We start from the raw sequence: 27,328 nt of genomic DNA, 5'->3' as shown, positions 1-27,328 counted from the left end.
TTTATGTACGGGACAACAGGGACGATAATTATGTGGTGTAAGAGCAATGTACACTACTTAAATGGACCCACCTAAGTAGAGGCCGAAAATAGTCAAGACCATATTAAAATGGAAAATGAAAATAAATAAATAAAAGGAGACCAAATCTCCAACTTGTGTACATGATACACTCGAAACTTTGTGTATATAAAGGCCGCTTAATATCTTCTCCAACCTAGCAACACAGTCTAATAAGTTGCGCTTGATTCCTCTCCAAAAGCCAATCCATGGATTTTCCCCATTATTATTCTCAACTCCGGCAATCACCCATGACCCTCCTCCTCTCCGCCATCCCGTTCCTCCTCTTCCTCGGCCTAGTCGCTCGGCTCCGGCGCAAGCCTCCCTACCCGCCGGGCCCGAGGGGCCTCCCGGTCATCGGGAACATGCTCATGATGGGCGAGCTGACCCACCGTGGGCTGGCGAAGCTCGCAGAGAGGTATGGCGGGATCTTCCATCTCCGCATGGGCTTCCTCCACATGGTTGCCGTGTCGTCCCCCGACGTGGCCCGCCAGGTCCTCCAGGTCCAGGACGGGGTCTTCTCGAACCGGCCTGCCACGATCGCGATCAGCTACCTGACCTACGACAGGGCCGACATGGCGTTCGCACACTATGGCCCGTTTTGGCGGCAGATGCGGAAGCTGTGCGTGATGAAGCTCTTCAGCCGGAAGAGGGCCGAGTCGTGGGAGTCGGTCCGCGATGAGGTCGATAAGATGGTGCACACCGTGGCGGGCAGCACGGGTTCCCCCGTGAACGTGGGCGAGCTCGTGTTCGAGCTCACGCGTGACATCATCTACCGCGCGGCCTTCGGCACGAGCTCGATCGAGGGCCAAGACGAGTTCATTAGCATCTTGCAAGAGTTCTCGAAACTGTTCGGCGCCTTCAACATAGCCGACTTCATCCCGTGCCTAAGTTGGGTCGATCCTCAGGGGATCACCGCCAGGCTCGTCAAGGCACGGCAGTCGCTGGACAGGTTCATTGACCACATTATAGACGATCACATGGACAAGAAGAGGAACAAGACTAGGGTTAACGGAGGCGACCAAGATGCGGATACGGACATGGTGGATGAACTGTTGGCCTTTTACAGCGAGGAAGCCAAGGTGAACGAGTCCGATGATCTGCAGAACTCGATCAGGCTAACGAGGGACAACATCAAGGCCATCATCATGGTAAGAACTAAGAACTCTACTTCTATTTTTGCTGAGTACATCATGCGATATGGCGGGGAAAGAGAAGAAGGGAAAAGACCTTCCATAAATCGTCTCGGGACAGGGACATCGACATGCACATGTGGAGCTTCGAACACCATATTTTTCTTATCAGAACATGACTGGATTTGGCTCTACTGCTCGAGGTTTCGTGTACATATTCATGACTTTAGGGTTTCCATCAAATTAATTAAGTATGCGTGAGCTATTTATCAGTCTATTTTTGTGCTAGCGAAAGGAAAATTGTATTTTCGTTGTCCTTGAGGGACGGTGGACTTTTAGGTTTTCTAATGAAAACTTAATTTAATGGTGGGTCGATATTGAATCTCTTTTCTATTCACACGTGCATGCATCGTTTTCACTTGGGAGTTGGTAAATTCGGCCAGCCCTAGATTTTGTTCTTTGACGGCAGATCTTCCACGTTGCCAGCTTCTCAGACCTGTGTTGTGTGCGAAATGAAATTTTTATGCACGTATCTGAATTCATTAATGAGTAATTAATCTTTAATTTTTGCTCTTTTTCATGTTTGATATACAGGACGTGATGTTTGGTGGGACGGAGACGGTGGCGTCGGCGATCGAGTGGGCCATGGCGGAGCTCATGCGGAGCCCCGACGACCTGAAGAAGCTCCAACAAGAACTCGCCGACGTGGTGGGCTTAGACCGGAGGGTCGAGGAGAGCGACTTCGAGAAGTTGACCTATCTCAAGTGCGCGCTCAGGGAGACCCTCCGCCTCCACCCGCCGATCCCGCTGCTCCTCCACGAGACGTCGGAGGACGCGGTGGTGGCCGGCTACCGCATCCCCGCGCGGTCCCGCGTCATGATCAACGCGTGGGCGATCGGGCGGGACCCCAGCTCGTGGCCCGAGCCCAAGAGGTTCAGGCCATCCCGGTTCCTGGAGCCGGGCGTGCCGGACTACAAGGGGAGCAACTTCGAGTTCATCCCGTTCGGGTCGGGGCGGAGGTCGTGCCCGGGGATGCAGCTCGGGCTCTACGCGCTCGAGATGGCAGTGGCCCACCTCCTGCACTGCTTCACGTGGGAGCTGCCAGACGGGATGAAGCCGAGCGAGATGGACATGGGCGACGTCTTTGGGCTCACGGCGCCGAGATCGACCCGGCTCGTGGCGGTGCCGACTCCAAGGTTGGTGGGTGCTCTATATTGAGCAAACAAAGGGAGAAAGCGGGAGGTGGCAAAAGCGATTTGCATGGATTTTTCAATTTTTGCTTTGTATTATAAAAAAGTGAAATAACTCAAGAGGACCGGGGGAAAAAAAAAAGATTTGAGACGGAACTTGAATGAATATTTGTTCTGATCTCTTTTGTCTTTCTTATGTGGATATCACAAGACTATCTCATTTTGTGGTGTTCTTTTGTAATTTCCTTGATCGTCATGCACAAATAAGTGTTGAATTACCAAGCCTTTACATCATTAAGGGACAATCTACTTGTGATTCTTGCCCTTCCCTCTCTCTTTGATTTGCTACTTGCTCTTAGCCTTAGGAACCGGCGGAGTGGACTGCCCGGGACGCAGCAGATTCCGTATTCGATTCGCAAATCTTCTTCCACTGTGCTTCCCCACGAGCAGAGAGTCTTACACGATGCGCGAGGAGAGAGCGAATTCCGGGTTCCTTTGAGGTGCCGATAAATTCTCTCCTTGCGACGAATATAGGGTTTCCTTGAGATCGGATCCCCAAGCTTCAAGCTTGTGGAGTCTTTGACGTGGGGGACTAAAACAAGGCGAGGTCAAGTTGACATGTTCCAAATCGAAAAGGAAAGGAGCTCGAGTTCCCAAGTGGGGGAATTCTCTGCCTCCTTTCGACGCGGTTTGTTTCCGAAATTCGTGACTAAGCGATCTGGTCATGTGTACGCGTGTCTCCGGAAGGTAAAATCTCTTCCGGTGGGGATCGAGCGAGCAGAATTCGAAAATGGTGGGGGAATGGAATGAAACTTTAGGTGGGAGATGAGGGGGACGTGCGGCTTGCACTTATCTTCTTCATATACGATAATACCGATGGTGGAAAACGAAGCTTTGTGTTTGAGGAAATGATTAAGTGACGGTCTATACCCCGCAGCGACAATAACGGTCCTATCTCGGCCACAAATTTTCTTCGAGAAAACGTGGAAAACTTGTTAGGCCGGTTTTCCCTCTTGGAAGGAAGGATGTGGTCTTAACATCACAGTCAGAAATTCTATCTGACCGTGCCGTTACGCTAGCACCGGGTTTTTTTTTTTTTTTTGGGTGGGGTTTGCTTGGGTTAGTTTCTGTCGTCAGCAACTTCATCAGAGATAGTAAGGCCACTTCTGCTGCCGCTTCTCTCTCTCTCTCTCTCTCTCTCTCTGTGGAGATCTCTCCCGCATCCGTTTTTCAGCTGTTAAATCCTCACCTACTTCTCGACATTCTGAGCATCATTAGCCAACCATGCATGGCCATTAACCCTTTGAAACTCTCTCTCTCTAAAGTGGCCCTCCCCACACTCAACATCCTCACCCACTCTTCTCTCCCCTTGAAAGTCACTGGACAATTGGTTCTCTACAACGTTGGATCATCAATGCTACCTAGTAGAAAAAAGCTAGTTTTCTTTCCTCAACCGACGTCGGCCGCTTCGAGAATTCACTTGCTGTATGCCTTGCGAAATCTACCAATGTTCAGTTTAAAGTGGACACCGTAGCGGTTCGGCCAGGTTCGCGTGAGCCAAGCGCGAGAAGAAGGTGCTCCAAGTAACGACAAAAGTGGTAGACTGTTTAGGGTATTTACATGCAAATCACTATAGGGCTTCTCTCATCTGATGTGGAACGAAGGATGTCATGCACATTAAATATAGAAGTCCGTAACAGTAAAAGATATAACAAGTTTGCCGGATTCTCACATTAAATTATAACCAATCAACAACATGTTTATAGAAAAGGAGTTGCTTTCCTCCTTTGGTCTCTCTTTCTCTCTACTGTATACTCCTTTGGTCTCTCTATAGTGCGCCCTTTTACCATATCAACATCACTCTTGAGCTTTTTGAACTGGACCGGCAAGGGATTCTAGAGAATTTACACCTAACACAGATCATATCAGAAGTAGGCAACTTCTCTAGAAACTGCCAGCCAATGTCACAGTTGGTGTCGGGTCTTGAAGATTGGTTGGTTTATTTTCACCGCCGTTGCTCCACAAAGATCTCCTTTCTGACCAATCCCCCTTCAATCTCGCTTCTGCCTTGAGCAATTATGTCATCAGTATCGCCTTTCAGTTTATAAGAACACGCATGTCAACAGAAAGAAAGTTATTGTGTTGGACTCTCAGGAAATCTACATCTGATCGAATTGTCAACTTTACACGCTCAAGCGCTCCAGGGTCGGAGCATGTGCATGGTTTGAATTCTGTTTGATATTGTCGGATGAAGAGTCGAAAAGCTCCTGAACTGCATCCATACCTTAAGCTTGAAGCTCTGCAAATCATCTGTCATTATATGTAGGCACGTACAGACGAATCGCATAGAAGTCCTTTTAACGATAATAAATCGTTTAAAACAGGAAAAACATAAGAACCCGACGTGATCTTTTGTATTGTCACTGATCTAGTCCTCCCATCCATACTAGAATGGATTTAGACATTTAAGAGATTTTGGGAAGAGAATTGCATGGTCTTTCTGTAATCCCTAATGAAGTGCTAGACGTGACCCGAGCTTTTGCTTGTGTTCAAGAAAATCCACCACCTATTGCGTACACAAAATCGGGAAAAAATTGTCAAAAAAATTCCTAAACCTACCGTACTTTTGTCAATTTAATAATAAAATTTTTGATTTTTCTAATTGAGTCCATCCGGCCAATTTGTTGCTGACGTGGACGTTGGTCGTCTTACGTGGCACGGCCGGCATTGACGTGAATAATTTTCAATAATATTTTTTTCCTTTCTTCTTCCTTTTTCCGATGGTTGGCCGCCAGCCACAATTGATGGCTAGTCGACCTTGCCGTCTAGCCGGTCGCTAGATGGAGGAAGAAAGAGTAAAAGAAGAAAGAAAGAAAGAAAGAATTACAAATTTGTAAAAATACTAAAATACATTAGAAATTCCCACATCAGCGCCTGTCGGCCAAAGCTCGTCAGATGGACTAAATTGGCCCAAAAAAAAAAAAAGTTCATGATCGAATTGACGCAATTACAATAGGTTAAAGATTTTTTTGATAATTTTTTTCGAAATAATGGCATTATAGAATATTCAGCGGATCGATACGCGTTGTTAGAAAGGAACTGACCGCGACATTACGTTATTTCATGGATTTCAAAGCAGAGTTCCTAGAAGGAGTAGACTTGTATTGGAAGAAAGTCAACCACGGTACCGGAAATGCGAAGCGAAAATGACGAATTGCTTCCTCGTTGATCGTAAGCCACATCTTCCTGTGGCCAAATGGAAACCAAGAATCTGTCCAAAGAGACGGACCACATTGCAAAGGAGATGCCGGTCCTCTCTGAAGCCTCACCCAGCAATCGCGAGTGCGATGGCCTATACCCATCAAACAATCTGTCTTTCCCTTTCTTTCTTCTTCTTTTTATGGCGTTCATGGTGGCTGAAGCAATTCGATTTCGACCGACCTATATAACTCGGCTGCCTTTTATCAACCGTGTTCTTCGCCGCCATGCCCATGCAACATGCACAACGGTGACGACCTGCATAGACCGCTCGGCCTGACGAGAACACTCCCAGCTTGATCATTCTGTTTGGATCCGTCAAGTCGTTATTAGTGTGGTTAAGGTCACCCTGTTATTATTTTGGCTTTGATAAGTTAGTTGGTATGGCTTTATCAGATGTATGAGATTTCGATTTCAATGGAGTATAAAAACCTCAAGCCAATATATGGAAATAAGTTTGTAGAGGTTAGGCTAAGCTTATTATTAGATCCAGTAAACGATCGTGAGGTGTGCGTCGAGCTCGAGATATTTCTGGGGAATAATCACAGCAGCTGAAGCATGAACATTTCCGCTTCATTTGTTTGAAGAAAATATTTTTCTCATTTTTCGACGTTTATATTACCTATTCAAATGAGAAAACGGAAAATATGTCCCCAGTAAAGCGTAAATTCAGAAAAATGATCTCTTTAAAAAAAATGAAAATTATTTTCCTAAACATGATAAGAAATCGGTATTTGGACCAAAAACTCTGGATTTGAGCACGAAAACCTCAATGCTCATTCTTGGGTCCTCGCTACCAAGGCTCGACCGAGACTAGAGGTCAGAGTCGGGTCCCCAACGCTCAGTTCGGGGTCCATCGAGGCTGGTCCCCGGCACCCCCAACCTCCCACGCTTGGTTCCATCGAGGCCAGCCTCCCAATCCGGGTCAAAACTTGTTAATTAAGTTTTGATTTTTCAATTTAATCCTTATGGCTAATTTGGGTCGAAAATTCATGATGTAGCAGTATAATCAACGTTGAAGGTGCTATATAGCCCGGCTGTCGACAACCGTTACGGATGTTGACATTCTTTTTCACATTCTTTTTGATTTTTTTATAAATTTCTTTTTCCTTTCTCTTTTCTTTTTTTAAAATTTTTTTTCCTTTACTTCTTCCTCTGGTCAATTGCTAGGCCTCGGTGATGGCCTATGACCAGCCGTAGGTGAGGACGAACCTCCCCCGCACCTAGCCAAGCAAACGAGGTCGACCTTGCCATGCCATAGGAGTGGCTTGACCCTGTCAAATCTAGTGAGGGCAAGCCTCACCAAACGTTGGACGAGGTTGACCTTGCCTTGCCTTAGCAAGGCTCGACCTCATTATCATTGGGAAAGGTTGAGGATGAAAAGATTTATGATTGCATTTGCAAGTTATCAAAATATTCAGAATTAAATTGACACAATTAAAAAATTTTGTACTAAAATGACCGCCGTACAACATGTTTAAGACTTTTTGGATAATTTTTTCCATACTTTGATATGAACCGTACACAATTTTTGCATTCTTTGGCCGTTGAATGTTAAAGAAAATCTGAAATGTGCCGTCTTGAATTGCTCTATATCTCTCGACAATGTGTATGGAAAATAGATAACAAAAGAGAAGTTGAGGGTTTTTTGCATATTAGCTTTGCTGAGTTGCAATTCATCAACGTGAAAATGTCACGTGATATTAACTAACGATGATCATGGACGGAAGACTAATGGTGGTAGAATTAGAACAAAAATAAATGTTGGAGATTTATGAGACAAAATTTTTTTTAACATAACTGAGACAAATGCTAAAGTTTGGATTTTTTTTAGGTAGTAGACTCGTATGATTGAGATAAAAGTAAAAGTTAGGGTTCTTTATGAGACAACTTTTTTTTTATATAATTAAGACATATGCCAAAGTTGAAGGTTTTTTTGGGCATCAGGCCTAAAAGGGAATGGTAGTTTAGTTGCTTGTCCTAGAAGCTTGAACCATCAAAAAGCAGGCCCAAGATCATATATCAAGCAGATTCCGTGGCACATACATATCTGTATATATTTTTATTTTGAACAAGCCGTGACAAACAGATATTTAACTGGTTAGAAGGTTGGGAAACGGAGAAATCAAAATGCACATATGACATTTGACAGAGTCGAATTCCCAGGTTAATTGCACAGTAGCATTCGAGATTGGACTAAAATAGTAAAGTTGATCTTTGGCAAATAAACAAATGGCCTTGTCCATTCCTGGAGTATATTTAAGTCATGATCATGATAACAGTACTCGCTCTGGAATGGATTTAAGAGTTACATTTTTTGCAGTACAAAAAACATGAAAAATATTTACAAATTGAAACTAAGCTTTAGCCAAGAGGAGAAATTTGGGGGTTCAGAAAGGACAAATATTTGTACAGGCACCAAAAGATGAGCATTTTACCATCATATTCGAGGAGGGGACCTGAATGTGGGGTAATAAGTGTCCAACTCAAGCCGGTCCAGAATATCTTGCGTTGCCCATAGATAGGAACTGTGCCCTTCAATGAGATCCGTAATGTCGACCTGCATAAGAAACCAGATTGGAGATTAATAAAAACACTGTAGTCCAGCACGCGTTCATTCGACTGAAGTTGACATGTCATACATTCTCAACCCCAGGATAGTCAGTTGCTTGAATTCCGGCTAATCCTTGAGTAAACATACTGCAGAAATGAAACTTCTAAACACGATCAGAATAGATAAAGTCCATATAAATCAGGAATTGATGGCTCAATGTAGAGTTATGCAGGGTAATCCGTATCTCAGCGCTAAAGCAGATTAATAGACAGGTTTAGGGTATAAGAGCTAGAAAGATTTACTGTGGTCAAGTCCAATGTCCATCACAATTACCTGGCACGGAAAGCAAGCCCAAGCGTCCAATCATTTGTGGAGTATGCATTAATAAACCTTCCAGACACCATCTGCAAAATAGTGGAAAGCATAGAATCAATAGATGCATCAGATCTACAAAGAAGAGCTACAAGCCGTAGGAAGATGCTTTCAGTTGAGAATCAAAGTTCAATGACCTTTCTGGCAGCTTTCCAGTTCTCATCTCTAATTGAGATAGGCGCACCCAGAAGGACGACTCTTTCAACAAGTTCAGCTGTTAAGGGGAAAAAACGTCCTTAATGATCACTTCAAATGAACCAAGCACTACCCACTAATACACTGCCGAGGCAGCCAATGAAGCAGAAAAGACTGGAGGGTAAAGAACTGTTATAACACAAATTCTAGGCTCCATGGTACCAGTCTGTTCTGTTTCCGCAAGAAACTGGAGACATTTGAAAATGACCCGTGCTCCAAGCGAATAACCTATAAGCGTCACAGGCCTGAGAGATGTTCAGATTGAGGATTAACCACACTTAAAAATTCCAGGGGATATTAATGGCACTGTTGCTAAGTTCAATACCTGTTCCCTTGCAACCCTTTTCGTAACACTTCAGCAAGAAGTTTTCCTGCTTTGTCAGATCTGTACAAAAAGGAAAACAAGAACCTTTTGAAACTCGAACAAATCACTTGAAAACCGGCAAAAAAAAAAGTAGTCCAAAAACAGTTTTGCTCATCTAAACCGTGTCAAGAGACTTTCCAGTGGTCATTATTAAACACTGCAATAACTAAATGGGATTCATTTCCAATTGTGAAACCACTAGAACCAGCAATTTCCTTGGGAAATATTAACTCTTACAGAGACAAAAGGAAAAGGTTTATAGGGGCTAGTCTTAAATGCGAAATATGGTGGAGGGTAGAAGTAGACAAAAGTATTTTCCTTGTCCAGTTTTACATACTCTCGTGTTACTAAGTGGAGGGCTACCTGTTTATAGCAATTGTCCACTTGCTGTCTATAAAATCAGTGGCAGCGAGCAATGTAGCCGGCCATGCCAAAGCAGTTAAAAGTGTGCTTAAAACAGTCATCATCGCACCTTGCTTCATCAGTTCCATTGCAAATCCTGATCAAGCATTGGTATGTCACCAACGGAGGCTAAAGTGCACTTTGAAGGAATATGAAGAGCCACAAGATCGAGAGCTAATTACTTGAAGTAAGCCAATCCTGAATTGCAGTGCTTACAGCTATTAGATGCTTCGACTCCCACTGAAGCGCATACCTACACAATCAGATATAGGCAATTAGTATCAATCATCAAATACAAACCGTCCAAACATACTTTTTTTTTGTGATGACAGCTGTCAGCATGGAAAGAGACGAATGGGGGAATGCAAGTCAAATTTGTTAAAGATTATGCGCTAGCAAGAACTAAGAAGTGGGAACATAAATTCAAACCCACAAGGGGAAAAAAAGGCAAACTAAGTTAACTCAAGAGAGTGAAGCAACAAAAGGATATTCAACTATTTAAAATCTTATCCCCAGTAAAGACTTATTGATAACAAGTGATGCTAGTTTTCTGATCAGCTTTTCTATTGTCAAGCAATACCTCTGCTACAACTATAAGTGAAACTGGAGACGGAAAAAAATGAACACCATGACCAAAGGACACATCATCAAGTGATATAGAAATGATACTAATAAGGTGCAGACTACAGATAAGGACAAAAAGCTGTGCAGAACAAATTTGGGTGCAGACAATGGTGCCACCACAATAAGAAATCAGCAGATTCCATTGACATAGGCACCCGACATTAGAAGTTAAATTACCTTTCCAAGTTGTCATTTTGTCCTTCCCATGGTTTTACAAAATCGTCCTCATCAAATACAAATCCAGAGACCAAGATCTCAACTGCTAGTCGCTGATATGAGAGAAGATAAGAATAAACATTGTGCTGAAGGAATTAGTCATGGGACTTCTGTAAAAACTGAACCCTTAATGTGCATTTTCCTTTTCAGTATCAACAAAAAATTATCAGAAAGCATTTCCACGGCAATAAGTTGACGTAGTAACAATCTCCCATGTTTCGTGAATGCACAGGAAGGGCGTTTAATTAACACAAGTTGATGGCATTTCACAAAACTGTGCCAGATGGAATTGGTTGGACTTGGGGTGCAGAAGCTGAGAGTGATTGATGAAGCTGGAGGCAACCTTGAATAATCAGTGATGGAGGAGGTGGTGGAGACAGTGGTGGATAATGTAAGCGGTGGTTTGTTCAATGCCATTCGCCAAGATGGTATTGTAAGCTAAGCAAGCCATTGCCGAAGTTCAGTATGTATTTTCTGTTCTGTGAGAGAACATTTTCCACAGACTATTTTTCCTCAACTTTGGTATTGGAAAATTAGAAATTGTTTACTTTTTTGATAAATAAACACGCCCTTTGTTAACAAGTTGCGTCCTTATGAGTGTATTCTGGTAAAAGGTTGGAGGGTAAAACATTGATGGCAGACTGTTATATGTATCCTCAAAATTGCATGATTGGAGGCTCTTTTAAGTGTGGAAGCATAAGTATTTACCCCTTGGTTTTGGTTCTCCCCTACGGACTTAAACTCGAATTCATCAACATCTCCGATTCTTCTTGCCGTTTTACTCCCTGTAAGACCAGCTCCGGCAGCTGGATTTATCAGAAGACAAAGTAAATAGAGATAAGGTTTTCAGAGGGTAAGAAAAAACTTCAGTAATTGTTTCTTTGACAAACTTCAATAAGATTACGCAGTAAACTGAGTGAAGCAGCTTTCATGAATAAACTGAACTGTTAAGTCTGGCAAAAAAGGGCCCCTGCTCGAAACCAAACTAGGATTCAGATTATCTTATGACATTTACCTGCAGTATTTATTCCCATCAGATCAACCTTTGCAGGTCTATTACCAATCAGTAATTCAAGATGGGTCCAAGATCCTAACCCCCTAGCCAGAAGGAAATATCTGCTTGTTTACAATCAGCTATTTAGAGAAAGTGTTCCTGTTGAAACTTTGTCTTAAAACATGACATATGAGGCACATAATCCACCCTCTTAAAAATAATACCCCATAATACTATCAATGACAGCTGAAAACAACCAATTGCAACTCTATCTATATCCGATGACTAAGTCAAAGATTCAGAGAAAGCTTTTCACCTCCAAAGGATGCAGCAACTGCAACAGAACCAGCTACTGTTCCAGCAGCGCTCGCTGCGGCAGCAAACCCACTTGCTCCAATCACAGGAATCAAAGTGCCTAATGTTGGAGCTAGAGCACTTAAACCTGCGGCAATTGCTGGTGCAGCTAAACCTGCTTAAACATGGAAAATGTGAGTAGATAATTCAAGAAAACTTAAGCCACAGAGCTTAATTTTCTTCTAACTTGTTAGATGGATAAGAATAAGCAGGTTCATACCCCCAGTAATAGCCATTAAGGCTCCTCCAGTCAATGCAGCAGCACCAATGATGCCACCACGCTTCCATTTGGCCCATGAGCTCTTTGGCGATTGGGCTTCTTCTTCCTCTTTTAATTCTTTTTCCCGGGCTGCAGCCATTGCAGAGCAAGCAACCATTGTTTCAATTGCTTCCTGCAGCCAAAACATCCCAAATTGGCAGTAGTTTGAACATGATTACATAATTAGGAGAACCTTTTAGGTGTTAATAGCATCAATGCTCTGTCGAAATGAAATAGCAATTCTCTGAATCACATCTCAAATCTCCCTATTTGAGGCCAACTAATTTCGTATTTACGTTGCTATATAGAAGAGAAGCTTTGCTGAAGACCACACTGAGGATGTTAGAGCCCTTCACAAGCAGAAACTGTGCTAGAGGGGTGTCTTCCCCCCACCCAAACCCACTTATGGCTCTTGCAGAAAAGGCAGTAGGCAGAAGCTAATTTAATTTAAACAAGCCTTCTATTATTCAGAAAATACTAAAGAATTAAATAAGTCAAAATGCAAATATTCGTATTTTTTTAAAAAGCTTTCACAAGAGAAAGATGAGTGTAATCATACAAACCATTTCACGCCACTTGATATCAAGCCAAGTAGCTAACAACCTCAACGTCACCCGATGTCTAGCATCATACCCTTTCCTTCGTCGAGCAACCTTTTTGTCATCGTCACGGATATCTGCTAGACAAGCTGAAAGAAGCTCATAAAGAACTGTCACTTTCCTCTGGTAACTGAGCATTCCACCTTCTTCCACAGCCTTCCTGTCAAGTTTGTATCCAGTCCCAAGAGATGAGCTTTGGACGTTATATTCGCTCGTATCAGGAGAATTTTCTGAGGCTATGGCCACTGCTGCAGCATTTTCTTGTGCATCACTCGTAGAGCATTTCTGCCGGCACTCGTGCTCATATTCACGGTGCTTCTCCTTCCTGGACTGGAAAGCCACAGGATTTGTCTCCATGCTAAGTGCCATACTATCTATAGCTTTAGCCAAAGCCAATTGCTGTTCTGATCTTTCAGAAGAGTTATCACCACTGTCTTCAGAGAGCAACCTCATGAACTGTACCAAATGAGTACAGGGAACACGCCATTAAGTTCGGCAGAAAAGTTTGCTAAATCACTGGTTGAACCAAGAAAACGACAGATTCGATAGATGTGATCTGAGTTACTAAAGCCACACTATTCCTTCAATAGCCAAGAGAGAAAGATCAACAAATATCTTCCCCATTATGTCGTCGACCGTTGGTCTAATGCTAAAAGCATAGGCACGGATAGCAGCAACCCAGCGAATGGCCATGTATCATATCTCATCAAATAACAACTTAGGAAGCAGAAAAAATATCTCTCGAATCTTAATACTGATTTTTTGTCTCACGGCATGTACTCCTAACACATTAAAATGGAAAATGTTGACACATGCAAGGAACCAGAAAGACATACAGCTCCAACATGATGGTTCGCAGGAGATGAACCGGACGTTTCCTCCAGACCCAACCATGCTGCCTGATCGATATCTAGAAATCTGCAAATCCCAGTTGCACGATCAGCATTTCCGAAACACTGAATGAACCAAAGAAAAAATGAAAATCCAAGGGAATGGAAAATTGGATACTATTGTTGTCAGTAATCATATCGACTGAGTAAACATTTTGGACAGTCTAAGATCGCCCGTTCAACCTAAACTGATTTTCTCCGATTAATGTAACTGCTGGATAAGATCGCCAATTCAACCAACCCCGAGCTAAATTATGATGGCGATGAATCATCATTCCGCCGGATAAGCCACGAGATGATCAAGATCAACCTCTACATAATTAGGGAACGCAATCTGACAAAAAGGGAAAAAAAAGAAAAAGAAAAAAGAGATGACCAAACTCACTTGAAAACCGGCCGAAGCAAGCCCGAGCTCTCGTGGACCCAAAGCTCGGGGTCCTCGGAGACGGAGTCGCTGCTGCTTCCGCTACTGGGCCGCTCGTCGGAGGCCTCATCGTCGGCGAAGGAGCCGAGGAGACGCGTCTGATGGATCTGAGCCTGGTGGAGCGCGAGGGCGAACAGAGCTCCCGCCGCGTACCTCTGCGTCGGCGAGAGGAACGACGTCGCCGCCATGATCGGAGGAGCAATGTTCCGCCGGGAAGAAAGGCGCGCGTCGGAGTACGCTCCGAGTCCTCCGCTCGAAGTTTCTCTTCGAAGCTGTCGAGCTTTGGCGGGTCGCGGTGCACAGGGACGAGGACAGGGGGCTGGTCAGCCTCAGGGGGATAAACGACGACGTAACCGCTCGGCTCACTCAAAGTCAAAACTCGCCTATGTCTCTTGTTCTTTGTTTCTCGTGAGTTGTGATGGTTTATGAAAATTGCAATTTAATTCTAAATTTTTTAAAAACTTAAATTTTTTTAAAAATATATAATTGAGTCCTAAAATTTTAAAAAATACAATCAAATTCTAAAACTTGTTAAATTGATTTAATCAAATCCTTCATTTGATTGTAATTTTTAAAAAATTTTAAGATTTAATTACACTTTCATGATAATTTTTAAAACTTAAGTATATTTTTTAAAAAACTTATGATTTAATTACACATTCATGACAAATTTTAAAACTTTTAATGCTTGTTTCTTTTCAAAAATTCTTTGATTCACATCCGATTCTTTCTTGGCATTTTTGAAAGCTTTTTCGATGCACAAAACGATGGAACACAAGTGAATTTGTTAAGATGGAGTCCAATTTCAGATGGCCAAAACGTGAGATTATTTGCACACATAATCCCGTAAACGAGAAACTCCGCATCATTGGATGATTCACCCCAATAGAACTATTAAGATCCCGACCAACATTTCGGAAAACTTCAGAATTTGCGAAAACAATCCATATGTGTCATACATGCGTTGATTCAAACATTATAGTGTTCGATCAGTGAGTTAATACCTTCAGCATAAATCCCTTATCGCGTTTTAGCAGCGCAGCCATTTCGGCCAAAAGGTTTGTGAACACAAAAACCAACAAATTCCTCTCTCAGAAAAGGAAATTACGATGACTTTTCGAAGTAACTACGTGAGCTGCAATGTGGCTTTAGCAGATGCATGAACCGTACCACTCATATGGTTCTTTTACAAGCGGATGCAAGAATGGTACAATTCTTATATTCTTATACGCCCCAACTTCAATGATGCTTTACAGGTTAAATTAGACCTCACCAGGAATATAAAAACTTCCCTACAACAAAGAATGATCGAGAGAATTAAAGTCTCACACGACCGCTTCCGTAAACAAATCAAGGGTGCCAATAACTACAAGACGCTCCCTTCTTGCAATACCCGCTTTCGTAGAATTTACAAATCCGCTGCCCTTTGGGAGGCTGACGGTAACCACCACTTCCTCCGCCGCCGGAATACTGCTTGCTCCATCCAGATCTACCCCTATTAAAACCTAAGTCTGATCCCTGAAATGCCCGTTCTCTCGGACTTGCATATCTACTTCCACTGTTACCATATCTAGGCTGATTCCCTAAGATGCCCGGAGTTCCAGAAGCAGCACCCAAGTTAGCATTTCCATTGCCACCGACCGCTCCATGCCTTGGATCCCAATCCAAGGTGGCATTTCCGTGATTTGCTCCCACCCAACCCAAGTTCGCATTTCCTGGGAATGCTCCATAGTTGCTCTGCGTTGTTACTGACGGGGCCATCCAGGTATTACTGGTGTGGCCTGCTTCCCAGTTTGCACGAGGATGCATGGGACCAGAGATGGAGGAGCTGGTCCCTGGTTTCCACTGATTAACAGATACATCGCTGTGCTTCTGATCTTCCACCTCCTCAGCGCTCACAGACGAACGTCCGCCGGACATCTTTCCAGCATTGGGATGGCTCTGAGGTTCATCAGTAATTGTTGATCGTGAAGGTACATGCAAATCACTAGTGGAGCTTAAAGCATCTCTCTTTCCCGCAGTGGGACCAGGACTGAACACCTCTACAGGACTGAAACAATCATCTTTACCTCCTTCAGCCAATTCTGGACCAGACTTCAATATCGAAGTAGGTGAAGGCAAGCCATTAAGAGACTCCATAGCTTCAACTTCAGCCAACAGGTCAGAAACCGACTCCTCAGCTAAGGAGCTAAAATCATTGGGTTCAGTAACAATTGCCTGCCAACCAGTTGTATCGGGCACATTATCTGACGATGAAGGGTGCACTATTGGGCCAGAAGTCGGAGGGGCAGCATGATCATTACCCATCTCAGCCGGTTTCAAGGAAGACGCAGACGCTAGAGTGGAGTCCCATTCGTCAACTAGTTTAGCCGGGGTAGAAGAATACATATTCCATTCTCTTGACACTTCATTGACCTGTGGTGCACAACCCACTAAGCTGGAATTTTTGCTCCAGCTTAGACCCGAATCTGGCACCAGAATATTGGATGACAAAGAATGTTTGCTCTCCGTGACTTGATTTTTCATTTCTTCGGCGTCCGTCTTTGGCGTTTCAATGTGCATACCAGATAAACCAGTTTCTCCATTTTTCGGTGGCATTTCGAGCGATTTGTCCAAAGGCACAATGGGAGGATTTGGGTCGCGATCATTCGTAGAACCATCTACAGGAGGTGCAGTTACCCAATTCTGTCCAGATGATTGACTCTGCCCATCACCACCAACTTGCTTATCCTTCGTACATCCACCATTTGCTTGACCCTCAATAACCGGAGTTGGGCTTGGGTTTCCATCATTATGGGAAGATTCATGGCTTTCATTTTGCTGAGGAGACTGGACCCGAACAGGAGAAGCATTACCATCATTACTTGGGAAATCTGCTCCCACCAAAACATTTTTAGCATTTTCCTCTCTGCTACTAATAGTATCTATTGCACTGATAAGACTAGAGAGATTGGAGCCAAATCCACCATTTGGAGAGGCTTCCTTACCAGCTTCACTAGGAGAATTGGAGATGCTTTCCTTGGGAATGCAGCTCTCTTCACCAATACTTACATCTGTCACGACACTTTTTAATTCCTCCTGCATATTGTGTTGGTCAATGGAACTCACCTTCATTTCGTTTGGTGGTGCCAAGGGCTGTTTAGTATACTGTCCATGCAAAGCATCAATCAAGAGTAAAGAATCTTCTACTGTTTCACCTGTCCTCCATATCGTCAGATTAGGCGGGAAATGCCCACTTTCATTCCATTTACGCAGCTGCATCAAATTAAAAGGTCCTTGAACTTTCCCACTTGGATCATGGTAGTGCCATGTTTTGCATATCTCAACATCGTTGACAGATTGTTCCGTTCCTGTTGAAAGAGGTGAAGGCGAAATTTCTGATGCAACTCCAGAAAGTGATTCTGCCTTCCAGCTGCTCATTACAGATGCTTCACGCGCCTGAATTCTTGAGGAACCATTCATCTCAGGCATTTGGCTTGGAGACTCTCTACCCATATCAGTTAATTTCTTTTTCTGAGACCTGCTTCGCGTTTCTCTCAAGTCACCGCTCCCCCTCCGTGGAGAGGTTGATGCCCTCCTCTTTCTGCCAGAGTGAGTCGCATCTTTATTCCCATCTGCATGTCAAACGCAAAATCACAATGAACTAAACTATACTATTGCAAATATCATAAGTTCATAAAACCAAGATATATCGGAGATCTTGCTCTTCTGACCTGGTAAAGAAGAGTCACTTTTAGCTTCAGAAATAGGATCCATGCTCAGATCCACGTGTATTTCAGGAAGTTCATTCAGTCTGCGCTGACGTTCTTCAGGTGAACTCAGGAGTTGTAATTTCTCGATGTATTCTCTAAGCGTGAAATGTGGTCAAGAAATACTCAGAAGAACTCCCAATTTTCACCGTCTTTCGAAAGCAAAAAGCAGAAAGAAGACACGTCTTTGTTTCCAAAACTTAATTCAAGAGGTAGAGAGCTGTAATACTACTTGTGATTCTGCTCTATCCATGTGAACTTGCGGTGGGGACAAGAACATATTATTCTCTCAGCTTCTATTTTATAAATACACACCACTACTACTCTCTTCCAGTAATTACAGTCCTCAAAGGCTCAAACCAAAAGCCAAGCAAGCCCCTTCCCACGGCGAGGCAGCTGAGCTATAATCAGCATGTACATAGAATAGGCATCAAACAACAAAAAACCAAGCCTAATTCCGCTTAGTGCGGTTGCAATAAGGAAAAGGGCATCAAGAGAGGGAAACTTTTAGCAAATGCCAAGATAAAACTTATCTCAGGCGAAATATTTATAAGACTAAATAGGCTAACACAGATAAATCTTTATCAAACCTGCAGCAGATTTAACAAATAAAATGGGTAGGACCTAGATAAGTGTTCAGCTAGGTTCTTCAACAAGGATCCATGTAAAGACGGAACCCGTGGCTGAACCAAAAGAAAAATCGGACATGCAGAATGTGCTACTATTATGAATATAGTATATCACAAACCAACCGTCGCAACATTCATTACTAGATGTTTGACGCATGGTCACCAATAGTATAAGGCTATGACCAAATAAGATTGACTAGAAATGATTGGTCTAAAATTCAGGTCAGGTTCACCCAATAACTGGCAGAAAAAATACAAAGAAGTGTCATAAGATCTAATAAAAGAGGATATTCTTCACTGTGTCCCTTTTCGCTTGCCCGATCACGAAGATGATTGAGCCGTAGTATCTCCTTCTCCAGCCACTAAATCAGAAATAAGGCAAGGGCAACAATAAAACAAATGAAACAATTAGCCTCCTGGCAAGAACAACAAAAATAGCCCTAGCCGGAGTGAGATTAAAGATGAAGCTGAATCATTAAAGAAGGAAAAGACAGCACCATGTGATTTTGGGTTGAAGAAACTTACATCAGTAACTCTTACTTCCTGCAACGCCATTGCTTTCCTCTGGATCTCACCCTGCCAAGAAGCATGGACCATTTTCAAGTCAAGTTAAATCCTTTAAGCAAGAAATGACCGAGATTAGAACATGCCACTCACCACAGTCAACTGATTAATCAGCCCACACTTCATAGTCTCCTGCAACCACCTGCATTCATCCTGAAAAAGGAAAAAGAAAAGGCCCATCATTGCAAAAATACAAATTATGGCACATATGTTACTTAAGCACTTTAGAAATTACAACTAAATCAATCAAAATCACTCAATCCCATGGATTTTATATTCTAAACCTTTCGACTAAGATTAAAAATCCTAGGGAAAGTCAAAGTACGGCAACTAGAAAAGAATCCTAAACTTTGACTACTGCAACTCATGTAGCTTTTTTTCCTTTATAGGTAAAGCAAACATGAGAAAGGACAGAGGTATGAGTGGGCTTACTGTTGAAAGCTCACTCGAGCACACAAGATGGACAAGAGCTTACACAGCCTAGCACGCCAGTTCCAAAGGGGCCAACCTCAGGAACTGCAGGACCAGGTTATGAGCCATTCAATTCGTCTAATGCTCCTAATATAAGTTCAGATACAAAGAGCAAGACATTTTTTTGCTAACAAAGACATCGAGAGGAGGTGCCAGTGTGGCTGCCTTCCCTGATCGTCCCCACGGGGACTCCACACCTTGCCACCAAAGTCAAAGGCACTCGCACTAGGATTAGTATGCCACATAAAATAATTCACAATCGAGTTGACCCGAAAAAGTAGCAACTATTTAAGTCCATTGTGCAGAGGTAAAACTATGAAGCTCAGTAAAATGAGGATACAGGATATCATACAATGATCAATCAAGAGAGCATCTAACGGTACTTGTCTAATTACCTCTGAGAATTCCTGACTAGAAATCTCATTGATTGATATGGCCTCTTTCTTGTCCAAATTTAGTATTTCAAGCTTCATACTTGCGCTTTTACCACCAGTATCATCTGTCTCTTCTACCCTGCTAGAACCTGTGTAACAAAAGATGGCACTTGATGGGATTGCACAGAATATATTACCAATCAAGCATTGCTCTAATAACTCATAGGAATAGCAATGAAACAATTACCAACAACTTGAACAAGCCTATGATGATCCTGCTTTTGGTCCCCGCCAGAAATCCTTATGCGGACAAATGATCCCACGACCTTTTCATGAAACTTTTCAGAATCATCGATCATCTTATCCATCATGTTCCGCTCCAAATATATCAATCTTAAATTATGACCATCTATTGCAGCATAGTCATCTGGTTTAGCCTGTGATACCCTCTCATCAATCTTCTTCCTAGTTTTACGCCTCTTATCAGTGCCCACCATCAGCTCATGATTGTTCAAATCAATGTTCATCTGGCTAGTAACAGCATCAACAATTGGCCCTTGAATGAAACCATCAATCCGAGGTTTATCCTTCACGAGAAAGTGAGACTCGAGAAGCTTCAGCATTTCAATATGGCCAACAATAGCTTTGCCAAATAGACTAAACAGGATTGAATCACAAAGGATTTGGCATTTCTGGTGTGGGTCGCGAAGATTATTCTTTCTAATATATTCCAACAATAGTTTCTGCACATCGTATGGAGATAGTATGGATGTGTTGCCACCTTTCATGAGTGCAACAAACTCCAAGAGCTCCTTAGATGCCCATGCAAGGCCTTCATTAGAGGATGAGGATGGCCCTCCATCAATCAGGTTTAAATGTTCACTTTGAGCCTCTTCCTCAATTACCTTCACCAGCTTCTTGGTCTTTCTTCTGTTTGAGCAATCAGCTGCCCCATATCCGTTGAAGTCATCTAACCCAAAGCCTTTTTGACCATTATTACCATAAACTAATCTAGAAGGCACTCGCTTATTAGACATCATGTCAGATTCTTTCCAAGGATTTTTAGCTTTAATGAGTTCGCGCGTGGATAAAGACAACTTCTCCTTCAGGTATATCCAGTAAACCTTGAAGAGATACTCCCAGCTACTTTTGTCATCAAAATCTACTTGAACCTGCAAAGTAGCATCCAAATGACAAATAGTAAAGGGAGAATGCCTAAAGATTGGTGTGTGCATCAAGGAGTGAGTGCCGCAAATCCACACAAGCACACACACGTGCACACACACGCACAAGCACATGATTGCTCGTACAGTTGGGTGAGGCACTTTATGAGGGAATTTTAAATTCACCAGACCACTTCTGCAACAAGCTTTAACATGCACAGAATAAGACAGAACAACAACACTCACAAATAAATGTCCACAAATTGAGGGGCAGTGTACATACCCCAGCAAGCAAAACTATAATATACACTCATGCCATGTTTGTTTTTCCTTTCCACAGATAGACAGACGAGATCTCAAAGGATACCGGCTTCTTTGAATGCACCCAGAGATAGGTTTACATGATGCCTTTTTTGGCACATAAGTATGGAATATGACTTGGCACATTGTGTATATTCTCTTTGCGGCGGAACTGTTAAGCACTTTCAATATCTGAGCTGGCACCCCATGGTGCCTTGACAATTCAATTCGTCTCCATGCTTATCCAAGTGGGGGACACCACTAAGCACAAGCGGAAGAATCCAATGGAAAGTCAAGTTAAAAGACACAATAGTCCTACTACGAGCTAGTTGTCCCACAAAAACATTTGAGACTAAGCAGATGGTTCACCAGTACCATCATGGTCAGTGTTAATAATGGTGGTTGAATTGTAAAAAAATGAGTCACCCAATTTCATATATAGAGAATTCAAATTCAAAATTAGATGCATAAATTAGTTCTTAACGGTTTGTTGATGGTACTCTTCTTGGCAAGCCCCATTTCATCTAAGAAACCATCCGATATTCTAATTTAGGAACTTTCAACCTTGTCAGTCGTCAGTAGTTTCTATAAAGGTTGTGATAATAGTAGGTACATCTTCATTACTAAAGATATTAATGGAGTATAATTATGGGGAAAGTATTAATACAAACACATTATGGTGACTTTTAGTAGATAATGCGGAAGCTATCAGTGAAAAGAAACCTTAAATAAAGAGAGACTGAACTACCATAAGAATTTACTACATATTAGTTTGAACCAACAAAATACAAACCAAAGATTTAACAAGTGCGGAAGGCACTAACAAATTTGACGGGAAGTGCTGCACTTCTAAAACACATATGACAAAATCTAATGACACCAAAAATAATTTAAAATGCCATCTAATTACTTAGCCAAAGAATCACGGATCTATGATTTGAACACACGACAGAGCAGCATCACGAAAGCTTTGTTTGGAATGGGAGGGAGGGGAAGGAAAATGAGAGATGGGTGAGGAAAATGGTGTAAATTTTAAAATTTCAGTAAGGGGAGAAGAGAAATTTAAAATCTGCTCTTGGTTTTCCTCCCCTCCATGTCATCCAGACAACATCTAATAGTCATAAATCAGGTTTCCATCATAGGCTAGATGAGGGGTAAAGCACCGAAGAAGGCCGCATTTCTGGAAGCAATGCACTATATGGCAGCACGCGATTATTATTTATATCGTGTTGAAACCAATTAGCTTCCCTTTTCGAAAACAAATCTTCAACCTCTACATTAGATACAAGCAAGGAGATTTCCCGAAAAAACCTTATCAGCTTCTTTACAGTTCTATCCAAACCAGGAGAACCTCCATCTAATATATTCAACCTCTGTCCCCACTAGCAAGTGAACTTCCAAAAGTTGAGACCTCCCGCTCTCATGAAAAGAGGCAGGCCATAATTTTTCTTATTTAAAAGGAAAGATTTTGCACTAGTTGAGGCGCTTTAACTTGTATTATTGTCAGATCAGAAACTTAAGCAGTGTCTAAAGGCATAGTGACAAATTATTCAATTTGACTGTAACTGTTAATTAGTTAACTAATTGATGCCAGCAAAGGTTGCATGCCTAATTTCTAAGCCACTAAATTTCAATATATGGAATGGTAACTGGTTTCCACAAATGAAAAATACTTGAGCATATAGGGATAGAGGCCAGGAAAGATCGTATGCCCAATTTCTAAGCCACTAAATTTCAATATATGGATAGTAACTGGTTTCCACAACTGAAAAATACTTGAGCATATAGTGGTAGAGGCCCAACATCTGCAAGTACTTGTCAAAAGCAGTTTTGAAGTTACAAGATGCCCTGCCAGACAGTCAAAATCAAGCCCGGCAAGATCCTGGTAAGAAAGCTCCACTTCTAACCAACAACCTTGGTGTACATTTTATAATTTGTTTCCAACCATTAAAAGAAAAAAAAAATCCTGTCAAAGCAGCCTGTCAAGGTAAATGTCCCAAACTTCTTAGGTTTCCTCTCAATCCAGAGAGAGAACTGAGTAAGTATTGAACAGAACTTGGTCCATTAGCAGCTTCTCAAGCAAATGGAAATGAGTTGGAAAAAAATTCAGTCGTAGTTCCACGCAATTTCGAAAAATGCGAAGCTTGTTCAATAGAAGAACAATATAATAGCCTTAAAGTTGCGAGCATACCTTTTCCTCATTACCCAGCCTTATATTTTCAATAAGCATTATTGTCTTCAAGCACGTCCCACACAGTCCTTTGTTTCCTCTCACGCACACATAGTCGGCACCATTTGTACAATTCTTGCAGAGAGAATACGTGCAGGTATAACACATATGGTGGGCCGCTCTTTGACAAGTGCTACATATATGCCACCCTGAAATAAATGAAATACGCGCGTAAAGATCACAACTAAGGTAAACAGTGGAATGGAGGAAAGCAAAATAGTAAACATGTTCACTGAATGAGTTAAGACAGATAAGTCGTTTGAACACACCACTTTATGATGGATGGCAAAAAATAAATGCTAAGTCAAGAAAATGTCCATTAAAACTATCAATGGAAAGTGGAAACATGAAAATGAGGCACTCAAGTTTGCCATGTGGACATCTATTTCCCAAGAAAGTTGCCTACTTGCATGCTTTTTTCTGACTTGATAATATAAGGAGGGTCGAATTAATGCAAACTTTTAAGTGCTAACTTGAATTTTCTTATGATGAAAACCCAGTAAGTAGGCTTTTCTTATGATGTAGCGAAAAATGTTTTAAAATTGCTCATTTATTATGATAATGTCCATTCAAGGAGACGCAGTGTCATAGTTTATTTGCTCCTTTGAAGGATCGTGGCCAATTTGTATGACAACTTAAGATGGGGCGAGTTTTAAGGATCCAACAGTTTCACCATTAACAAGAAACTTTGACTTGTCTACGAGAATTTAAGGACCCCATTGTATCTAGCCTTTCCCTCTCTATCCTCGGATACTTCCAAACTTCATATTCTTTCACTCGATAATGATCATCGTCCACCCAGACTATAATGATTTAGTGCACTAATAACCTCCCTCTCCCTCTTTCTACTTCTTTGATGAAGCACTACCGAGGCTTGCTAACCTACGAAAGTGACATGACCTTGGAAAAGGGCACATGCCGCTATAATTTTCAATAGTTTGTTTCATTTCACGAATTCTTCACAAATTCTTTCAAAAGTTATTAGATGTATGCCATCCTCAAATCCCCAGTAACCATCATTCTATGATCACTTGAACTCGTTTGCTGAAATTGAGCATACTAAGAGGCTACAACCATTATACGAAGGAAATGGAAGCTCATGCGGTAAGGAAACTTTGCAATAATACCACAAATCAGGTATGACGCCTCCATTGGAGCATCTCTCATACAGATTTTTAATTTCTCGGTTCACTTGAAACAACAAAGTCCTTCTTCATTTGCCAAGTATTGAAGCAACAAGTGCACTAGATAATGCGGACCTATCTTCGGACTGACAGTGTTATATGAAGGCTAGGTTTGCGTATACTATCCTCTTTTTCCTATGTATATAAGTACAATGAACAGGTTTAAGCACATAAGTGGTTTATTTCCATACCTTTTGGATTTCTTTCGATACGTCTCTATTTCTCTCTTTTGCATATATACTATTCTAAGCTATGCCAAATTCCACAGCATGAACTGTTTAGTGTTTTTTCAAAATGAAATCATATGAGAACATGCGAGTGTTACGCACTTTTTATGTGTTCACAATGGTTAGTCCAACATATCAATATTTAATATGTATGGTCATTGTTGCCACAGGTTTTTCATGCAGATTCTTTATAATTATCAAGTCCAAGAGTTCAGTCACCATCCCAATTATGGAAAGGAATATTTAAGGAATATCTGCTATGTATATGCGCGTGTTAGAAGTTTATTATGAATTTATTCGTAGTCTTACCATGAAACAACTAAGAATTCACCTATCCCAATAACAAAAAATTATGAGGAACTTGTATCCGTGAAAAAAGAAAGTTCAAAGAAGGATTTTTTGTTTAACCTTAGCACACTACACTTTTTCCAAGGTAAAAAACTCTACTTCTCCATTATGTCGAATGCTCAGTAAATCTACCGTCTAACAATTAGGTTCAAATTACCTCCAACATCAACGACAGATTCTTGCTCTCTCACAACATACATTGAAATCAACGTTGCTGAAGTTGAAGATATGCGATTTGCACTTTGATCAAACGCTTTATTATTCGGTATAAGATGTCATTTTCATTCTTACTCTCACAATCATCAATGCTCCACATTGACCTAAGATAATAATTCACTTTCACATTTTCAAAGATTTTGCACAGCACGCAAGCTCAAGTAGAGTCCCTGAAAAGACTCCCTTTCCATTGCGAAGTGAGTATAAAGGCAATAATCGATGCTCTTGTAGCACCCAAATGCCTGAACTCTATCTAAAGTCCGGAACTCTGAAGTATTTAACTGCAAATAACCGGTTGTGGTAATGAACAATGTTCTCCCTCAAAAGTACATCTTGTCACATCTAAACCCTAGTATAAGAAAGACGACAAAATGCCAATCAACAGAAACTCATGAGTAACTGATAAAGTTTGGAAAATTTGGCATACCGCAATTCCATTTAGCTCTTGACCGGAAAAATGCCTCCTCCCGTTTGATGCAAGCAGGATGGTATGCCTTGGGGCAACCCCTACAGTTAAGAATTTGCAAAGAATTAACCATAATGGACCACATAAACCCTAAAAAAATCCCGATCACATCACGACGAGCAAGACTGCCTATTCAATTAAGACAAGATTAAAATTGAGTTATCCTATCCAACATGGGGTAAACGAGGAAAAGGCCCTACTATTGAGAAGGAAAAAAAACATCCCATAGACCTTGCTAAACTAGTTTGCAGTGTTTATTTTCAAGCAAGACATCAGAAATTGAATAAAACAAACGAGACAAATTTCAGTTTCTCAAATAGCAACAGTCTTGGTGGGGCGAGAAGGAAGGATTAAGCCCGTTAATCGAAGCTGGTGCACAGATTAAACATTCCCATTTTCTTGCCACGCAACAAGACATCAAGTTCGCCTCATAAATGACATCCAAACCAAGTAGAGACTTATGGTTTTATCTTCAAATTGCAATCTCAATTTACCAAAGAAAGCACCATTACTATTCACTTTAGAACGCCCCCTTCTTTCCGCAGAATCTCCGGTCACGGCAATATTTTAAACTCTTAACCGCCAAACGATCAAAAACACAGGAGGGCAGAAGAAAAGAAGAATTCAAAAGAAATCACCTGCGATCGCATAACACGAGGTTGCCACCATCGAAGCAAATGAAGCAAACATCCTCCTCATCGTCGGCTTTATTCCTCACCAGCCGCTGCTGCGACACCTTCGCCTCCCCTATATTTTTCGGCGGCCTGCCGCGCTTCCGCCTCCCCGGACCACTCGCTGCCGCCAATCCCACCTCCGCCTTCACCGCAGCTCCCCCACTCACCGGAGGCACCGGGACGGCGGCCGCGGCGGCGGCGCCAGCAGCATCCCGCAGCTCAGCTGGCCGCGGATCATCCGATTCCCGAGGAGCCGCCGTCGTCGCCGCCTCCTCGCACTGATCCACCGCGGCGAGGTCTTCGCCGCAGCCGCCGCGCACGGAGCCCTGCAGCTCCTGCTCCTCGGTGGACGACTCGAACAGCCGGAGAATCTCCTGCTTCCGCTCCTCCTCCCGCAGCAGCAGCTGCTGCTGCTGCTGAAGCAACTCCATGAGATCGGGGACACCGCTCGATTCCGGGACAGCGATGGCGGAATCAGGGACTCGGAACTTGGACGGGGAGAGAGAGCAAACCCTAGGCTGAATTGGGATTTTGGCGATGAAGGGGGGGGAGGGGAGGAAGAGGAAAAATGGGGATTTGGTGCTTGTTGGGGGAGAAGTCTAATGGGGTTTGGGCTGGAGTGGCCACATGGGGAATGCGAAAAAAAAATTGGGACTGTGAGGAGAGATTGGACAGCACAAGTTTTTCTTCCTTCCCCCCTCTCTCTCTCTCTCTTATATTAAAAAATTAAAAATTAAAAACATAAAAAAAAAAAATAGAGGAAAATATTTTGACCCTCTTTTGGGATTTTTATCAGGACAGTGGGGGGGTGGGACCGAGGGAGGAAGTTGAGAGGAGGACGACACGGA

At 42.4% G+C, this 27,328-nt stretch overlaps 3 protein-coding genes across 6 annotated transcripts; 1 reads left to right on the top strand and 2 right to left on the bottom strand.

The window, feature by feature from the left end:
- Nucleotides 1-207: 207 nt before the first annotated feature.
- LOC115741236 (cytochrome P450 84A1) lies at nt 208-2,686 on the top strand. The gene is made up of 2 exons (XM_030675040.2): nt 208-1,208; nt 1,785-2,686. The coding sequence occupies exons 1-2, from the start codon at nt 267-269 to the stop codon at nt 2,406-2,408; spliced, it is 1,566 nt and encodes a 521-aa protein (XP_030530900.1). The 5' UTR covers nt 208-266; the 3' UTR covers nt 2,409-2,686.
- A 5,149-nt stretch (nt 2,687-7,835) lies between these two features.
- On the bottom strand, nt 7,836-14,225 carry LOC115741282 (transmembrane and coiled-coil domain-containing protein 4-like). 3 transcript variants are annotated; one of them, XM_030675112.1, is made up of 15 exons: nt 13,847-14,223; nt 13,408-13,489; nt 12,536-13,027; nt 11,934-12,105; nt 11,676-11,828; nt 11,074-11,171; nt 10,327-10,418; nt 9,708-9,778; nt 9,487-9,622; nt 9,085-9,144; nt 8,922-9,004; nt 8,702-8,778; nt 8,526-8,596; nt 8,281-8,338; nt 7,836-8,198 (listed from the first exon to the last, which is right to left on the bottom strand). In XM_030675112.1, exons 1-15 carry the CDS (start codon nt 14,071-14,073, stop codon nt 8,079-8,081), a joined length of 1,992 nt encoding a protein of 663 aa, XP_030530972.1. In that variant the 5' UTR covers nt 14,074-14,223; the 3' UTR covers nt 7,836-8,078. The 3 variants fall into 3 exon arrangements, 1 of the variants encoding a protein (XP_030530972.1); XR_007199432.1 differs by lacking the exon at nt 7,836-8,198 and having other exon boundaries at nt 8,284-8,375; nt 8,407-8,596; nt 13,847-14,225; XR_004015451.2 differs by lacking the exons at nt 7,836-8,198; nt 8,281-8,338 and having other exon boundaries at nt 8,532-8,596; nt 8,922-8,987; nt 13,847-14,225.
- Nucleotides 14,226-15,082: 857 nt separating this feature from the next.
- LOC115741176 (zinc finger CCCH domain-containing protein 44-like) lies at nt 15,083-27,100 on the bottom strand. Of its 2 annotated transcripts, XM_030674934.2 has the most exons (11): nt 26,445-27,100; nt 25,768-25,847; nt 23,327-23,514; nt 19,920-20,844; nt 19,694-19,821; nt 18,921-18,980; nt 18,789-18,839; nt 18,555-18,625; nt 17,599-17,738; nt 16,873-17,499; nt 15,083-16,758 (listed from the first exon to the last, which is right to left on the bottom strand). In XM_030674934.2, exons 1-11 carry the CDS (start codon nt 26,909-26,911, stop codon nt 15,236-15,238), a joined length of 4,260 nt encoding a protein of 1,419 aa, XP_030530794.1. In that variant the 5' UTR covers nt 26,912-27,100; the 3' UTR covers nt 15,083-15,235. The 2 variants fall into 2 exon arrangements, with proteins under 2 accessions (XP_030530794.1, XP_030530793.1); XM_030674933.2 differs by having other exon boundaries at nt 15,083-17,499.
- Between the last annotated feature and the right edge of the window lie 228 nt (nt 27,101-27,328).

This window comes from Rhodamnia argentea, chromosome 8, assembly GCF_020921035.1.
Source record: "Rhodamnia argentea isolate NSW1041297 chromosome 8, ASM2092103v1, whole genome shotgun sequence".
Lineage (NCBI taxonomy): Eukaryota > Viridiplantae > Streptophyta > Magnoliopsida > Myrtales > Myrtaceae > Rhodamnia > Rhodamnia argentea.
Note: the sequence above shows the minus strand (reverse complement) of the source record. Positions and strands in the feature narration are given on the sequence as shown.

What these genes read in the sequence shown, in the direction of transcription:
- LOC115741236 (XM_030675040.2), top strand. Translation starts at nt 267, where the DNA reads ATGGATTTTCCCCATTATTATTCTCAACTCCGGCAATCACCCATGACC. An exon ending in ACATCAAGGCCATCATCATG is followed by an intron (nt 1,209 to 1,784) that starts GTAAGAACTAAG and finishes TTTGATATACAG; the next exon opens with GACGTGATGTTTGGTGGGAC.
- LOC115741282 (XM_030675112.1), bottom strand. Translation starts at nt 14,073, where the DNA reads ATGGCGGCGACGTCGTTCCTCTCGCCGACGCAGAGGTACGCGGCGGGA. An exon ending in AGTTGCTGCATCCTTTGGAG is followed by an intron (nt 11,172 to 11,675) that starts GTGAAAAGCTTT and finishes TGATAAATCCAG; the next exon opens with CTGCCGGAGCTGGTCTTACA. An exon ending in ACTATCCTGGGGTTGAGAAT is followed by an intron (nt 8,199 to 8,280) that starts GTATGACATGTC and finishes TTTCTTATGCAG; the next exon opens with GTCGACATTACGGATCTCAT.
- LOC115741176 (XM_030674933.2), bottom strand. Translation starts at nt 26,911, where the DNA reads ATGGAGTTGCTTCAGCAGCAGCAGCAGCTGCTGCTGCGGGAGGAGGAG. An exon ending in GAAAAGGGACACAGTGAAGA is followed by an intron (nt 17,739 to 18,554) that starts ATATCCTCTTTT and finishes ACCACATTTCAC; the next exon opens with GCTTAGAGAATACATCGAGA. An exon ending in AAGTGACTCTTCTTTACCAG is followed by an intron (nt 17,500 to 17,598) that starts GTCAGAAGAGCA and finishes TTTGACATGCAG; the next exon opens with ATGGGAATAAAGATGCGACT.